Raw genomic sequence first — 16865 nt, 5'->3', positions numbered from 1 at the left:
CTTGGTTGTGGGTATGTTAAAAGGCAACTGTTCACCTACCAGCCGCTTGGGTTCAACCTTGTTCGTTGTATGGCCTTAACATGTGGTTTTGCTACTGCTGCCTGGCAACCAGTTTCCTTCCCTGCCCTCACTCTGTGACCCGTGGTTTGTTTTTCTCTGTCTGTGGGCATAGGAAGGACTCAAAACCATAACTGTGAGATAATGAAAGACCTCCTCCTTAAATATAAAGAATCACGTCCATCTGAAGTGGACACAGCCCCAGAAAGAAGCGTAACGAATGGTTAAGCCAGGTCTGTGCAAAGATACACAGTAGGGGGCGCCTGGGTGGCTCAGTGCGTTAAAGCTTCTGCCTCCGGCTCAAGTCATGATCCCAGGATGCTGGGATAGAGTCCCGCATCGGGCTCTCTGCTCAGCAGAGAGTCGGCTTCCTCCTCTCTCTCTCTGCCTGCCTCTCTGCCTACTTGTGATCTCTGTCTGTCAAATAAATAAAATCTTAAAAAAAAAAAAAAAAGATACACAGTAGGTCACCCGTTTGAGATTCTGAGCCAAATAACACAAACCATACATCAAAAGGCAGAGACCAGTTAGACACTTATAAATTCTGAATTTAAAGTTGTGAGGGAACTTAGAGGTTGCCTTGTCTGATTATTTCATTTTACTCATCAGGAGACGTAAGACACAGACACACCATCAGGAGAACAAGGACGCTGAAAGAGAAATAATTTCCTAAAACTACTAACTAATAAAAGATAAGAGACAATGGAAAATGATGCTCTGAATTATCTTTTTTAACCAATTCAACTCTGAGTCTGGGGTCATTGCTGATCTTTTTTTTTTTTTTTTTAAGATATTATTTATTTATTTGACAGAGAGAGAGATCACAAGTAGGCAAAGAGGCAGGCAGAGAGAGAGGGGAGGCAGGCTCCCTGCAGAGTAGAGAGCCTGATGCGGGGCTCGATCCCAGGACTCTGAGATCATGACCTGAGCCAAAGGCAGAGGCTTAACCCACTGAGCCACCCAGGCGCCCCCATTGCTGATCTTTTGAGGTTATCTTTATTTATAGACATACATACATGCATGCATACTTTAACTTTTAAAATTAGTAACAAAACTTTGCATATAGGCAGATTTTTTTCAAGCTTTCCTTCTTGGAGTAAAGCTAGCGAAATCTGGGTCTTTTAAATGCAGCTGATGAAAATTGGACACATTGCTAGGTTTGCTCTAGATTTGCTTTGGAAGGGAAATATGATTTCAGTGGATTTGCATTTAAAGGGAGTCAGCATAACATAAATGAGGAAGACTGTGTTGTGTAATGGGGCTCTGAAATCAGACTCTTCGTGGGCATGGGTCCTACTTTACTACTTAGTAGCTGTGCCATGATGGACAAATTATGGAACTTTTTTGTGCTATGGTTGCTTCCTTTATATAGAGATGGTGATGGGACCCACCTCAATGCTTGGGAGGATTAAATGAGATAATAGCATGTAAAGTGCTTAAGGGCATGTTGACCCATGGTAAAAGCTCAATAAAAATTCATAGCTCTTGGGGCACCTGGGTGGCACCAAAGGCGTCCACCTTTGGCTCAGGTCATGATCACAGGATTCTGGAATGGAGCCCCAAGCCTGGCTCCCTGCTCAGCAGGAAGTCTGCTTCTCCCTCTCCCTCTCCCTCTGCCCCTCTCTCTGCTCATGTTCTCTCTGTCAAATGAATAAATAAAATCTTTTTTTTTAAATGCATAGCTCTTACACATAGCACAAATTTACCCTCTTAATAATTAAGTGTATGGTATAGTATTGTTGACTATGAACATTGTTGTGTAACAGATCAATAAAAAGTGTTTTTGTTTTGTTTGGTTTGGGGGGTTTTTTGTTTTTTAAGATTTGGGGGCCCCTGGGTGGCTCAGTTGGTTAAGCAACTGCCTTCAGCTCAGGTTGTGATCCTGGAGGCCTGGGATCGGGTCCCGCATCGGGCTTCCTGCTCAGCAGAGGGTCTTCTTCTTCCTCTGACCTTCCCCCTCTCATGCTAATTCGCTCTCATTCTCTCTCTTGCTCTCAAATAAGTAGTCTTTTAAAAAAAGAGAGAGAGAGGCTCATTTATTTGAGAGTGAGAGAGAGAGAGCACAAGCAGGGGGAAGGGGCAGAGGGAGAGGAAGAAGCAGGCTCCATGCTAAGCCGGGAGCCCAATGTGGGGCTCAATCCCAGGATCCTGGGTTCAATACCTGAGCCGAAAGCAGTCGCTTAACCGACTGAGCCACCCAGGAGCCCCCAATAAAACGTTTTCATCTTGCATGATTGAAACTCTATACTCATTGAACAACTCCCTGTTTTCCCCTGACCCCTGACAAGGACCATTCTAATTTGTATTTGTATGAGTTTGATTACTTTAGATGCGTCATATAAGTGGGATCATAGTATTTTCTTTTTCATGACTAGCTTATTTCACTTAGCATAACGTCCTGAAGGTTCATCCATTTTGTAGCATATTATAGGATTTCTTTCTTTTTTTAAGACTGAACGATATTCTATCTTATGTATATACATTTTCTTTATCCATTCATCTGTCAATGAGCATTTAGATTGCTTCCACATCTGAGCTATTGTGAATAATGCTTCAATGAATATGGTTGTGCAGATTCTCTCTTCTATTATGTATTCCCTTTTGTTTATTTGTTTGTTTCTGTTTTTGAGAGTGTGTGAGCAGTGGGTGGAGGAGCAGAGGGAAAGGAGAGAGAGAGAATCTTAAGAAGACTCCACACGGGGGCGCCTGGGTGGCTCAGCGGGTTAAAGGCTCTGCCTTCGGCTCTGGTCCTAATCCCAGGATCCTGGGATCAAGCCCCGAATCGGGCTCTCTGCTCAGCGGGGAGCCTGCTTCCCCTTCCCTCTCTGCCTGCCTCTCTGCTTACTTGTGATCTCTGTCAAATAAATAAATAAAATCTTAAAAAAAAAAAGAAGAAGACTACACACTTAGTGCAGAGCCCGACACTGGGCTTTCTCATGACCCTGAGATCATGACATGAGCCGAAACCAAGAGTTGGCCACTTAACTGAATGAGCCACCAAGGTGCCCCTATTATGTATTACTTTTAACCTTAAATATGCATAGCATTATGATTCCAACTTTGAGGTTTTAGTTACCACCTCCCACCCTGTGCCAGAAGCAGAAGCTAGTTAAAATGATATTACGGAACAATTGAAGATAAACGCAAATTAATTTGTTCACAATTGCCAGTGAGATACGAGAAGAAAAAGTAGAAAGGATGATTAATACCACGATAGGCTGCTAGTGAGGGAAGGTCATCTACGTGACATCTTAGGGCTAGTCAATTTCACTGGGTTTTCTGGTCATGGGCTGCAACTCTGGCCTTAGACAGCTGCCTCATTGTTGGACTTCTTTGGTCATAACACACTCCTGGCCCCAAATCAGTTCAGTTGTCTTGATGCTGGTTGGTTGAAAAACCAACTCAGAGACTACTGCTAGAATCATCGGTTTTATCAGATGACAGAGTCTGAGGCCCAGGAGCATATCTAAGTATCTCTTAATGACCGGCATTGTTTCTCAAATGTACAAGTAGCGTTGACTTAGGAACTGCCTGAAACACAGTGGTTTTTGTTGGTGAATAAATTTTTCAATACAGGTAAGCAGCTGTATTCACATACTGGAGAGCAGATCATTTGAATCACTAAGACCCTTCAATCTTAGTTGGTAAAAGAGACAGAGCCTCTTAATTGATTTTAGAAATGAAAGGATATGCCGGAGAACTTCTGGTATCTCTGACCACTCAAAGCCCTATCTCAGGTATTCGCGTCATCAGTCTCTCTCCGAACGAACAGTAGCATCTTCTGGGTTTCTGCCCCATCCCAGAGGTTGTACTCTTGTTTCTCTTGCTCAGACTCCAGTCTTGTCCCAGCTGACAAACATTGTGAATGGAAGACAGCCAAGAACTCCATACAATGTGAGACAAAGGCCTTTTGGAAGTTTGCTTTTGCTAAAATAGAAACAGCTACCCTCACCCTCACCTTGGCCCCCAAGCTTTTCGCAGCATCACATGATTGCACAAAAGACACAATGTGTTCTTTGCATAGAACACTCTTGGCTGGTTGTAGTAGGTGAGTGATGAGCATCGGACATGCTCAAGAAGATATACCGAAACCAGTACTTGAGCTGCCAGAGAGCAACATTCTAGAAGCGGTTTTGTGTACTATGTAATGGGAACTTTATCCAAGTTAGGATAAAAATCTCAGTGGGGAGAATCATGCATAAAAATGTTTTCTTTTCTGGAACCAAAGTAAAAGGGGTACAAAAAGACGTTAACCCACTGAAGTGAAGGTCAACATTTCCCTACTTTATCTCCCTTAATTTTCAAAAAAAAAGAAAAAGAAAAAGAAAGAACTGAATTTAGAGTAATTTCAATGCAAAGAGTTATCCAGCTCTGCTTCATCACCAAGAAGCCCAAGCAAAGACGAAAAGAAGTGTTTTTCTGGAAGGAATTAAAAAAAAAAAAAAAAAGTAAAGAAAAAACCTCCCAGAATTTAATCTCTGAACAGTATTATCTTTCTAGTAAGAGAGCCCAGATCTTGCTTCCCCATAACCTTCCAAGTTGTAGTCTGTGTTCTGTCTATCAGAAATTCCTCCTTCCCACCCACGAGTACCCTTCTGTTGTGGGAGAAGGAGGGCCTTTCCAGTCTTTGGCTTGGGGCCAAGCCAACCCTCAAACTGTGGTTTTCTCTGAGTCTCCTTACTGAAGCACGGCTGTTTCCCACACCCAATAAAGAAGCAAAAGTCTTGTATATGTTGACCAGGTCTTGAGTGGAGGCCAGTGCTTACACAGCTCTCACATTCCCAGGACATTGACTGATGACAGTGTAGCCCCCTTACCGGTTGTTAACCCACAGGAGCAGCGTGCTAGTATTATGTATCCAACCCTCACCTTTCTTTAGGATTTATATAGAGAGAACTCGATCTAATTCTTCTGTCCATTTATGAATGAATATGAGGGCAAAACAACTCACATAATCTATCGTTGATGGAATTGTAGGATCAGGGCCAGTACGTGCTATGAGAGGCCTGGGGAGGCTGACTTCTGCCAACAGTCGAAATAAATTCATTTCTATATCTGCCTCTTAACATTGCCTCAGTACTTCCCTGGGTTTCTTCTTATCAAATTCAATTGCCTTCATTTCATTATACTTAGCCTTGGTTTGGGTGAAATACCTGGGAACTTGTCTATGTTACCGACTCTCTGGAATTTTGGAGGGTATGGAATTGTGATCATGTCCTTATCTATTCAGTGTATTAGAGTATGGTTACTGAACAGCAGCTGAGAACCTAGAAGCTTTTTTGCTGTGTTTGGAAAGAGTATCTGCTTTTTTGAGCTGCAGTACATTTATATTAATGCTTAGACAAGGGTGACTGGGAGATTGCGGATTATGGGTCAGCTCAGTTAGGATTCCCTTTCACTGCATCTAGCAGACTCCTCTCCCCGTCATGGCTTGCCAAGTTAAAGATTTTTTTCCCCCATATAATCAGAAGTCTAGAGTTAGGCTCTCTTGACCTCTGTGGTACTGTCAGGAGCCCAGGCTTTCCTGTCTTTATGCTCTGCAATCCTTAGGAAGTAACTTTCACCTGATGCTAGCTAGATACCCATGTTCTGGGTGGGAGGAAGAACAGTAAGGGGCAAAAGTTGTTTACTAAGCAGTTTCCACCCCTTTAAAGAGCTGTCCTGGAAACTACACCTGGAAATTTCTGTTTATATCTCAGAACTATGTCACATGGCTATTTCTAAGTACAGGAGAGGTTGGGAAATACAGTTTTTTAGCTGGGCGCACATCATTGCCCGAACAAAATAAGGGCAGTATTATTAGGAAAAAGGAAAGAAGTGTTAGTGTCCGGGCAGGTGACAGTCTTCTAAGCAATAAATTATCCTAATTGCTTTTATTTTGTTATTTGAGGTGAAGACTGACCTTATCACCACAGAACATCAAAGTCTAAGGAGCTGCCACAAAATTGGCATCTAGGAAGATGAATTTATTTTTGTTTGGGATCTACTAGAAGGGCTTACTTATATTTTGTGGCTAGGTATAAGCTGAACACAAATAATACACTGGGCCCTATTCACAGTCCAGAGAATGGTCCTAGTACAAGAGTACATCTCTATGTAAATGCAAACTTGCCTGTTTTCTTGTTATAGGAATTTGGTAGTTGCAAAAAAAAAAAAAAAGGATAAGTAGTGGTTGTTATATGAGGTTTTTTTTTTTTATTTACGTCGATGGGGTAAATGTTTATTAAGCACCTTTTATGTACAAGGCCTTCTACTAGGCACTGTGAGTGAAACAAAAATTAATCAGATACCAGTCTGGCCATCACCAGTGTGCATTGTCCGGAAGGAGAGAAAAATACAAACATCAGTGACCATAACACAAGGTAGAATGTGCTAATGTGATAAGACGCATACAAATCCATTGTTACAAGCATTCAGAAGAGGGAAAGATCATTCCTGCCAGAGAGAAGTGAGTAAACATGACCTGGGGAACCTAAGCACATGTTCTCATTTTAAGAGTTTGCTTTCCTAGCTAGTGAGCATCATCGTAAGACTGGAAAGATATGTTGATGATGCACAGCCAGTGCCTTTCCCAGATCATTACAGAGAGGCAGACTTGCATGTCATCCCGTCCTTTGGTTCCTCAGTAAGCTGACGTGGAAGTTTGGGGAGGAATGGAGCATTTGTTGAGTGTCTAGTAGGACCTTGGTGTTTGGTCTCTTACAAGAATCCTTTATTGAATGCCTGGGCTGGATTTTCATATGTGATCTTCATTTAATCCTCAGTCGTCCAGCAATGTAATTCTAACTGCCTATGAGGAAGCTAAGGGTCAGAGAAGTTCAGGAACTTGAAAAGGTCACCCCGTTTGTAAGTGACAGAACCTGCATTTGAGCCCAGGCACACTGGACTGCAAAGCCCTGCTATTTTCCACTTAGACCTGAGTCTCTGCCTCTCACTGATGACCAAATCTGGATTTGTTGGCATAGTAAGTGTTGAACAGTGAACTTCTTTTTCAGCCCTGCAAAATACTGAGTCCCCTTCCCACCTGGTTAAAACTTGAGCGTCACTTGGACACTTTGACTTGCATTCAGAGTTAATTTTGTTACCTGCTTAAATCTTAAGAGAATTGGACTTCCTTTCGACTCTTGAATAATGTATTTTTGTAATAAATAACTACATATAGGTGGTACAAAATTCAAAAGGATACAAATGATATATAGTAAACAGTTTCCCTCTCTCCTGGACCCCCAGCTAACCAGTTCTTTTCCATGGAGGTTACTAGTTTTTTTGTATATCCTTTCAGAATTGTTCTGTGCAGATAGCAACTGTGTGTGTGTGTGTGTTTCTGTGTGTTTGTGTATCTGTGTGTGTTGGGGTGTGTGTGTGTGTGTGTGGTTCTGCATATTCTTTTTGCTTTTTGCAAAAATAGGAACTTACTTCTGATCTTGCTGTTTTTATTATTTTTTTATTTGTATTTAGATGTTCCAGCAAGATGTTTTAGCAAAAGAAAAACTCCATGATCTTTTTTTAAATTTTTTTTTTTTTTAAGATTTTATTTATTTATTTGACAGAGAGAGATCACAAGTAGGCGGGGGGGGGGGGGGAGCAGGCTCCCCGCCGAGCAGAGAGCCCAATGTGGGGCTCGATCCCAGAACCCTGGGATCATGACCCGAGTCGGAGGCAGAGGCTTTAAACCACTGAGCTACCCAGGTGCCCCAAAACTCCATGATCTTGAAAATATGGTTAAGTTGTCACTTTGGCAACATGTATCGAATTGATGTTCTTTACTGATGGCAGTTCCTTTACAGCATGAAAAATCGCACTCAATAGTATTTTCACTCCCAAGAGCCCTTTGCTAACAATGGCTTTTCTTCCTTGGCTCCTCATCTGGTGACTTTCTCTGTGGATGGCTGCTGTAGAGCTCTTCAGCCCTCATTCTGATTTCTGGCCTTCCCTAGCCTGAAGGAGGCATCTTTTTTCCCTTTCTTCCCTTCTTTATTATGAACAAAAATGTTGACAGAGGCCTGAATGGGGCACTTTCGAGCACTCTTCGATCTACGCTCACGCGTCGGGATATAGTGGTGGAAAGGGGAACCTACAGGAGCCCTTTCCTGCCTCCCGCCCCTCCAGTTGAATGTCTCCCACAGATGTGGAGACCCTCACATATGGAAATGGTACTTGAAGGGAAAGGATTTGTTTCTGAGGCTCCCTTGCTGGACTTTTTGGTTACTTGTCCTCAGAAGGCTTGTCAGAGCAGAATCAGGGCTCCTGGGCCCTCTCAGGCCATCTAAGACCTTCCCACATGTACAGTCACCGCCCTCCTCCCCCAGTGCCAAGCTCCAGGCTCTGCCCATGGGCTCGGGTCTTCCTTTGTTCCCCCTCTTTGGGTCAGAGATGAAGGTGAATGAAGAGCTTTTCAATTTTGCTTTTGGATGGTTTGCAGAGATGAACATCTCAGACTGTTCCATTTGAGAATGCTCTGACCCTCTTGCTCTGAAATCCCTTTGCTCTTTGTCGGGCCTGTCCATGCGATACATTTCCTCCACACGAGACTCTTTGATCCCCCCTCAGACCTGCCTAGCCCAGGACCTTATGTGTTTTGTCAACTTCATTCTTTTTCTCTTGGTATTATTTACATTTAAAGCTTCTATAATGCATGGATATTGAAAGCAGTATTAATAGTATCGAATGATCAGTAACAAAATTTGTGACCCCAAAAAACCGAATTTCTTTTTTTTTTTTTTTTTTTTAAGATTTTATTTATTTATTTGACAGAGAGATCACAAGTAGATAGAGAGGCAGGCAGAGAGAGAGAGGGAAGCAGGTTCCCTGCCGAGCAGAGAGCCCGATGCGGGACTCGATCCCAAGACCCCGAGATCATGACCTGAGCCGAAGGCAGCGGCTTAACCCACTGAGCCACCCAGGCGCCCCAAAAAACCGAATTTCTAATGAGGTAAACAAGTTGTAAGAATTTTTTAAGCATGTACTTGAGAAAGCATACGTTACATCCCAACTGTAGACTTGTGTTAGTGTTTTTGATATTTAGATGGTGATTTTTTAGGTCTTTATTGATTTGTAGGCTTACCCTCACAAAATATACTTCTGTGTTGATCTTAGATTCGTTTAGCGAGCAGGATTCAGATAGTAGTTTTACTTTGAAATACCTTATTTTTTTAAAGATTTTATTTTTAAGTAACCTCTGCACCCAGCATGGGAGACTGGAACCTACAGCCCCTGAGATCAAGAGTCGCATGCTCTACCGACTGAGTCCACCAGGTGCCCCTGAGGGTGTTTTGAAATGTAAAGTCTTACGTCAATCTTTAGGTCCACAAGGTGTTAACTGTGTCAGAAAAGTTAAAGTTAGTAACGAGCTTGCTTGCTTTCTTGCTTTCTTTCTTTCTTTTAAAGATGGATATGTAACAGAATGCCACCTTTCTTTCTTTTTTTTTTTAAGATTTTATTTATTTATTTATTTATTTGTCAGAGAGAGAGAGAGAGAGAGAGAGCACACACGCAAGCAGGCAGAGGCAGAGAGAGCAGCAGGCTCCCCGATGAGCAAGGAGCCTAATGTGAGACTTGATCCCAGGAGCCTGGGATCAGGACCTTAGCTGAAGGCAGTGGCTTAACCGACTGAGCCACCCAGGCACCCCAGTACCGAGCTTTCTGTTCCCGCCTCCTCTTTCCACCCTTTCTGCTCCCAATGCCCTTGCCACCCCAGCTTCTTTCCACTCTTCAAGTGTGCAAGCCTTCTAGAAGTGTTCTCCAAGTGGGCTGGAGTTAAGTCAAGCTTCAGGCCACTTCTGTTTTGTGCGTTCTTTCTTGCACTTGACACCCAGTAGGAGACATTCGTTAAATATTTGTTAACGATGAAGGAAACGAAGGCTGAGAGAGACCAAATGCTTTTCTGATTTCTGCAACTGGAAAATACACAGTACCCAGATACCCTGATTCCTAGCCCAGTGTACTCTCAACAAGACTGTCTCCACTCTATGCTTCCAGAGATTTCTCTCCTCTGAGCGTGGCCCTGCACTGGCCTCATTAGAGAAGTTTTCCCTCAAACATTACCTGAGCGGTTTCCCGTTTCCTTTTGTCCCACTTGAGGATTACAAGCCAGGTGTTCATTTATAGCAGATGGGTTAGGAAGGGCATCTCCATTGCCCATCTTTTTTTCTTTTTCTTATAGGCCATCTTTGGCAGTCACACCCTCTCTAACTCCAATTTATGGACAATAAATACTGGCACAGCTTGCAGAATTTCAAGTGCCACAGGTAGTGGCCAGAAGCCAACCCCTCTGCCCCAGAAAGTGGTGCCGCCTCCAAGTTCTTCCTCGTCGCTGACCCCCAAGCCCCCAGCCAATCACAAACAAGTCCTCAGAAAGACCACATCCCAGAGGGCCTCCAAGTAAGTTTTCCTTAATCTTCTGTTCGGTTTCCCCTGAGTTGTGTCAATTCTGTGCTAAGAGTACTCTTTATTTATGAGGATTTCAAAAGGGTTTGTACTGAAATGTTGAAGACAGGAGCCGGTGATGGGGACTGAAAGCTAACTGGGCTGCAGGTCAGAATCACCTGGGGAGCTGGTGAGCCCTGCCGAGGCTGGGGCTGTGTACCCTGTGGGAGGGGCAGGTGCGGCTCTTAGCTTCCCTGGGGATTGTGATGAGAGCTGATGCAGGTTCAAGATCATTGCTAAGTCTTTCAGCCTCTGACAGGAACTGCTATCAGACAGTGCACCAGGTAACGGTGCTGAGCTGCGGGCTTGAGAAAGGAAAGGAAATCGTCTTCCTGATGTATTCTGTTCTTGGTCTTTCTACAGAGTCTGATCTCTTCAATTTCATATAAAATTCGGTACTACCCCCCCCCCCCAACCCTTGTTTGTTGTTTACTCCTAGGCATTTGAATGGGAAGACATTGGAATGGGATTTCAAGCTGGGGTTGGGGGGGGTGGTAGTTAACTTCATTGGCATTAGTATACAGGCTCTGTGTGTTTCTAATACCTTTTGTAATCTGCCCACTTTACCTCAAAAAGACAGTTCCATGCCCAAATCAAAATTTTTCACATTCCATCCTTCACTATTGCCAGCCATATTTTAGCTAACGAACCAGTCGTAGACTAATAAAGAGTATTAATTCTAATAGCCCTTCTCCATTTAAAATTGGGGAACTTTTCAAGGATGCCTGTAAAAAGCAGGTGTCCCCTGTTGGATAAACACCTAGAGGGGGTTTGTGTCTTTCTCTTGCCCTCATTAAGGCTCCTCGTTCATGTGTCCTTCGCAAAATCAATTTTAGTTGTAAGAACGAATCCTAGGACACAGAAAAAGCAGTTCCTCTTTTTCCCCCCTTGGACCGTGAATCAAATTCTGGATTTGGATGGAAACCAACCCCTCGTGGCCGTTTTAATTATACTGCTGCCATTATTCATTTATCCAACAAATATTTACTCTGTGCCTACTAAGGGCCAAGTGCCATCATAAGAAGAGTTGATATTGTAATGACTTTACAGAACTCTCCGGAGCAGTAGAGAAGGGCAGTCAGAAGGGGTAGTTTGTGGTCAAAGGCCAGGAGCACAATAAGAAGGACGCTGTATGGCTCCTCACCCTGGCAGGAGTAGAGGCGAGTCCTTAAAGTTTCAGCCTCTGGAGCCAGACTGCCTGTGTTCATACCCTCCCTCCACAGTTTACTACCTGGAGACCTTTGGCAAGTTGCAAGGTCCTTAATCTGTTAACCTCACTGTCCACAGTTCTGAAGCAGGGATAAGAAAGAGTACCTGCCTCACAGGACATTGTTAACTGTTCGCAGAGTTAATCCACGGAAAGTACACAGAACAAGACCTAGCACACGGAAGAACTCAGTGAGCCCTAGTTGCCATCATAAGCATTCCAAAACCATGCTCCTTTTCACAGGTTCAAGAAGCCCACAGTTAGGTAGGAAAATCCGTGAGTCAGATACGAATGTTGAATTTGCCAGTGCACTCCCTGTTTGTGGCTCCTCTGAGTACTGCCAGTAGCCCGAGATGGCCCACGGTGGCCTGTGTAGCTGGCTGGTCTGCCGGGGGGGGACGTGGGCTCTTGTCAGCAGGCAGCAGCGCCGGACGTTTGAAGATGCCGTCCACCGCCCTGAACTCATTGCTGGCAAGGGAACTCTTCAGCCCTTCAAGATGGAATTGCAGCTCTATGGACAAACTTTGCTGCATTTTTGTGGTTTCTTCTCTCTGACAGGCAGGAGTGTGGGAAAACCGGAAACAGCTCAGCACCAAAAATGCACAGAAGGGGGGAAAAAAGCAAGATTTCTTCAGAATTGAAGAAATACAATCCAAGTATCAAAAGGCCTGCTGTAAGGCGTTGTTCCAGGAAATAGTTTCCAATTTGCCTTTAAAATTCTAGCACAAGTCTCCGAAGCTAAATAAGTTAGTACTAATGGAGACCTTACCATTTCTCTCACATGTAAAATGCCGTGTTGCCAGGGCCCCCCTGTTTTTAATATTCTTCAGACTTTTAGGAAAAGGAATAACATTGTTCTTATCTGACCCGACTCAATGGAAAGTTCCTTCTAGAAAGTATTCAGGTAAAAAATCACCTTTTTATCTTATAGTAATTTCAGATTTACAGGAACGTTGTACAGACAGTACACATGAAGGTACGAACACCCGGTTCTCCCCATGGTTAACATCCTGTATCACCATGTACGTTGGAAGAAGGTGCCGTACTGAGAAACCATCATTCATACATTATTATGAACTAGAAATGCCACACTTTATTTGGATTGATGAAGTTATTTTTAATCTAGAGAAAACTTTCATGGCCACTGAAATTAGGATCCTTGAGTATCAGCCGATTTACTCTTATTGTTCTAAAGTAATTCATGCTCCTATCCAGCCTAGCAAGTTACTTAACATTTGTGTGGCTTCATTTCCTACTTAAAATAGGGATAATAATAGGACCTGCCCCATGGGGTTATTAAGAGAAATAAATGAATTAATGTCAAGCACAGACACAGTGCCTGGAACATTAAACATGCTGAATTAGCGTTCGGCATTATACTATGTCATTCTTAGGTTCATACTAAGATGGCATTTCAAGAAATTTTCATGTAACTTTTTACTCTTTTCCTGCAAGATATTTTGCTTCATTTGCTGGGAGCTCATTTCAGTCTTTATTCTGGCTCGGTTCAGATTAATCAGGAACCCTCAGTTATGAGTGGTGATACTGAGTCACACTCAGGAATGCCGTAGTTGCCCCAAGAGACACAACTAATGAGAAGTTGTAATGAGCTATTGACCGTGCCAAGCCCTGTGTTTTTGGGTTGAACTTCAAACTTCTCCTAGCACAGAAGTTGGCATTGGACAAATATAGAAGCAATTTCCAAGAGCATCAAAGTTTCCACATCCTAGAGGGTTGAGTTTAGAGAACAATAGAACATAAAAGATGGAATGTCATTTGGATGTTGGTGCAAAGGGAGTTGAGAATCAGAACAGTGGGGTCCTATTTCTTTATGATAATATTCAAGTGACTTTCCCTCTAAAACCTTCAGTTTCCCATCTGTAAAACAAAACCACTGTCCCCACTGAATAATTAACCAAAATAACTTGTTTTCTGTCTGTTCTGTTGAAAGCTTTTTATGAGCACATTCGTTTTTTCATCCTGTTGCTTTACAGCCATTTCCTTGTCCCCACTTGGCCCAGAAGTTCTTTGTTGTAGTTCTCAGATCCACATATATGTACTACAGGATGACAGGCTAGGAACAGCTACCCGCATCTGAACTGCGTCTTCTGTGTAGATGACCTTTTTCTCAGATCAAGAATTGTGCTCTCCAGGAAATATAGGGAAAGAAATCTGTGGAGATTAAAGTTTGCCGGGGACATGGGCAAAACTCACAGACTAGCCATGACTGGGAAGGGCAGAGTCAAAGCTGTGGTCCCTGGGGCCACTCTGAAGAAAGAAAGGTCCGAAAGAAACCCCAGACTTAACTACAGTGCTCTTCTCTAAATAGCTGGGGTTATCTTTTCTTGCCCAGGTTGTAGGATGTTCTGCACCAGGGTGACCTCAGCGGAAATTGAAGGTAACTGCCTGTTCTGTGTCAGGACCCAGGACAGTGGTGTTTGTTAATGGCTGCTGGGCATCAGGAAGGGAGGAGCGGCCAGGAGCCCAGCAGCGGCGGGGAGACCAGGACTCATTTGTGGGACCCAAACACATGCTGACGGGAGCAATATGATGAAAGATGCAAAGATGCTCAGAGATGAAGGTCAGACAGATAAAAAATGGGGATCGGGTTTAAAAAAAAAAAAAAACGCTCTATCTTTTTAACATAAGCGTCATTAATGTGAGGCAAAGGGATCAGGAGTTGAAACGGTCCAAAAGTTAGGTTCTTGATGTGAGGATACAAGGTGTCGTTTTGTAGCAACCATCTTCCGTCAGTCTGTCAGTCTTTTTTATTATGTGTAGTTTCAAGAAATATGATCGAATTCGTGGCATTTCCACCTTAAATACAGGATTCTCTAAATTACGCATTTTCAAAAGATGTATTATAGACTTTCAGTGCTGAAAGAGAAAAGACTGCAGGGTAGTGGAAGGCTGTGAGTGTAGCAAGGTCCACAGGTGGTCCTGGCAGAGCCAAAGCCAAGTCTGTGTCACCTACTGTACTAACCCCAGACTCTTCCCAATAGACCACCGATGTCAAAGGCCCCCCGCCAGCTCATTCAGATCCATCCTGTACAGCAAACGACAAGTTAACCATCCTAAAATATGGCCTTCGGGAAAATGCAGTGTAAGCACTTAAGAGCACGCTCCCCTCCCTTTCCACACCAGTTGTACTACTTAAGTGGCCACTGAAATACTCAAAAGGGGGAAGAATTATGGTCACTCTCCTACTGCAGTGTTGGGAGAATTTCTGTTAGATGTAGCCCGGGAAGGATTGAATTAAAGAACAATATTGAAGGCTTTTATATACTGCCTTCCTATGAGAGTGAAGTCCAGGAAATGAGTGGAATATACAAGACAACACCCTCTCACTCTAAGGGGAAGGGCCTGGAAATACAAAAGGGCGCAGGAGCTAGTCAAGGGGTCCCCAACTTGGACTTTTTCCTCTGTCAGCCTTCAGCATTTGGACTTAAGCGGTAGCATTAGGAGATCTTAGGGTTTTGCTTTTGGCATGGATGATGACATTGGTCAGAGACCTGGGTGCTAGGAACCACACGGAACCAGAAGTTCTGCTGGCATGTGTATGGTCCAGTGAGGAGGGGAAGTATGTGAGAGTCATGGAATGGTGGGTTTCCTTTGGTGATTCATACTTGGGTAATTTAAATTAAAATCTTACTTCTCCTCTCTGCCACTGGGATGTTAAAATGGTAATATAATTGGGGCACCCGGGTGGCTCAGTTGGTTAAGCATCTGCCTTTGTCCTGGGATCAAGCCCCACGTTGGGCTCCCTGCTCAGTGCAGAGCCCGCTTCTCCCTCTCTTCCCCGCTCCTGCTCTCTGCCACTATCTCTGTCTCTAGCCATCTCTCTCTCAAATAAATAAATGAAATCTTTAAAAAACAAAATGATAATATAACTGTTGGATATTTCCCATGTCTCACTTTTCTCTCTTATCTGAGTAGGAAAATCCCTTTTTAAAAGATACGGGCAGGATCTTATGGGTTTTATAGAATCCATATCAGTTCCTCCATGATCATGTCTTTTTTTTTTTTTTTTTTTTTTTTTTATATATGTGACAGAGAGAGAGATCACAAGTAGGCAGAGAGGCAGGCAGAGAGAGAGGAGGAAGCAGGCTCCCTGCGGAGCAGAGAGCCCGACGCGGGGCTCGATCTCAGGACCCCGAGATCATGACCTGAGCCGAAGGCAGCGGCTTAATCCACTGAGCCACCCAGGCGCCCCCATGATCATGTCTTTAATGGCAAACTTAGATGTTCCTTTCTGAGGACAAGCAAATATTTAAATAAATAGGGCCTAGGGATAGATGATATAGCTTAAAAGAAAGCTCAGGGAAGAAGACTCAGGGGAGCTGCCAGCCTCTGAAATAAGTTCAAGCAAGCGAGAGAACATTTTAGAAAATCTCTAATGTGTATTCTTGAAAATTTTATACATTTTAAGTATATATGTATATGTATGTATATGTATATGTATGTATACATATATGTATACATACATTTTATATATATACGTTGTATATATACATTTTAAGTATAGACCACATTGATGTGTAGAGCTTAAAAAAAGCTATCTCACGTAGAGACTAAGTAGTCTATGGTCAGGGAGAATATGAAAACTACCTAAGTGAAAAATTGGGCTAAACATGGTAAGTTGGGCACTGCAGAAAATTGAGTTAGTGAAATAGAGGACAGACTTCAAAAATTCCTTCAAAATTCTGAGGACAAAGTATATAAAGATAAAAATGTTGACAAAAGGTAGATTCACCCCAAGATAACGAATTCCGGAAAGGGAATAGAAGTAATAGTCATTATTCCCAGCAAAATAGAGCTAATTAACATAAGGACATGAAAGGTTTTGAACAGTATAATAATTAGTGAGATTAAATTAATAGATACACAGTTTTGTGCCCTGCAAGAGCTCCCATGGAATATTTTTCAAAGCTAGAACATTTTAATTAAAGCCTCAAAAATTAGCAATTATGTAGGGTGATGATATAGAATTACACCATTCTTGAACCACTTTACAATAAAATGAGATATTAAAAGTCTGGACAGAATGCCCAAATAATTTTAAATACTCCACCACAAAACTGTTAGAACTAATAAATGAAATCAGTTAAGTCTCAAGATACAAAATCAATATATAGGGGCACCTGGGTGGCTCAGTGGGCTAAGCCTCTGCCTTTGG

The 16865-nt window shown here is 42.9% G+C and overlaps 1 protein-coding gene across 17 annotated transcripts in view; it reads left to right on the top strand.

Moving 5' to 3' along the window:
• The window catches only part of TTLL5 (tubulin tyrosine ligase like 5), a 284906-nt gene that overhangs the window by 206534 nt on the left and 61507 nt on the right, over positions 1-16865 (top strand). For 14 of the 17 annotated variants that reach the window (XR_006818746.1, XR_006818744.1, XR_006818745.1 and 11 more), the window contains one exon: positions 10220-10437. The exons of the other annotated variants lie outside the window; for them this stretch is intronic. Coding sequence is in view for 11 of the 14 variants with exons in the window: in XM_046008989.1 (XP_045864945.1) it covers positions 10220-10437 (218 nt within the window). In the remaining 3 variants the exon portion in view is untranslated. The remainder of the gene's footprint in view (positions 1-10219; positions 10438-16865) is intronic. 17 annotated transcript variants of the gene reach the window in all.

The sequence above is a fragment of the Meles meles genome, chromosome 6 (genome assembly GCF_922984935.1).
Source record: "Meles meles chromosome 6, mMelMel3.1 paternal haplotype, whole genome shotgun sequence".
Taxonomy (NCBI): domain Eukaryota; kingdom Metazoa; phylum Chordata; class Mammalia; order Carnivora; family Mustelidae; genus Meles; species Meles meles.
This window is presented reverse-complemented; position numbering and strand designations above follow the sequence as displayed.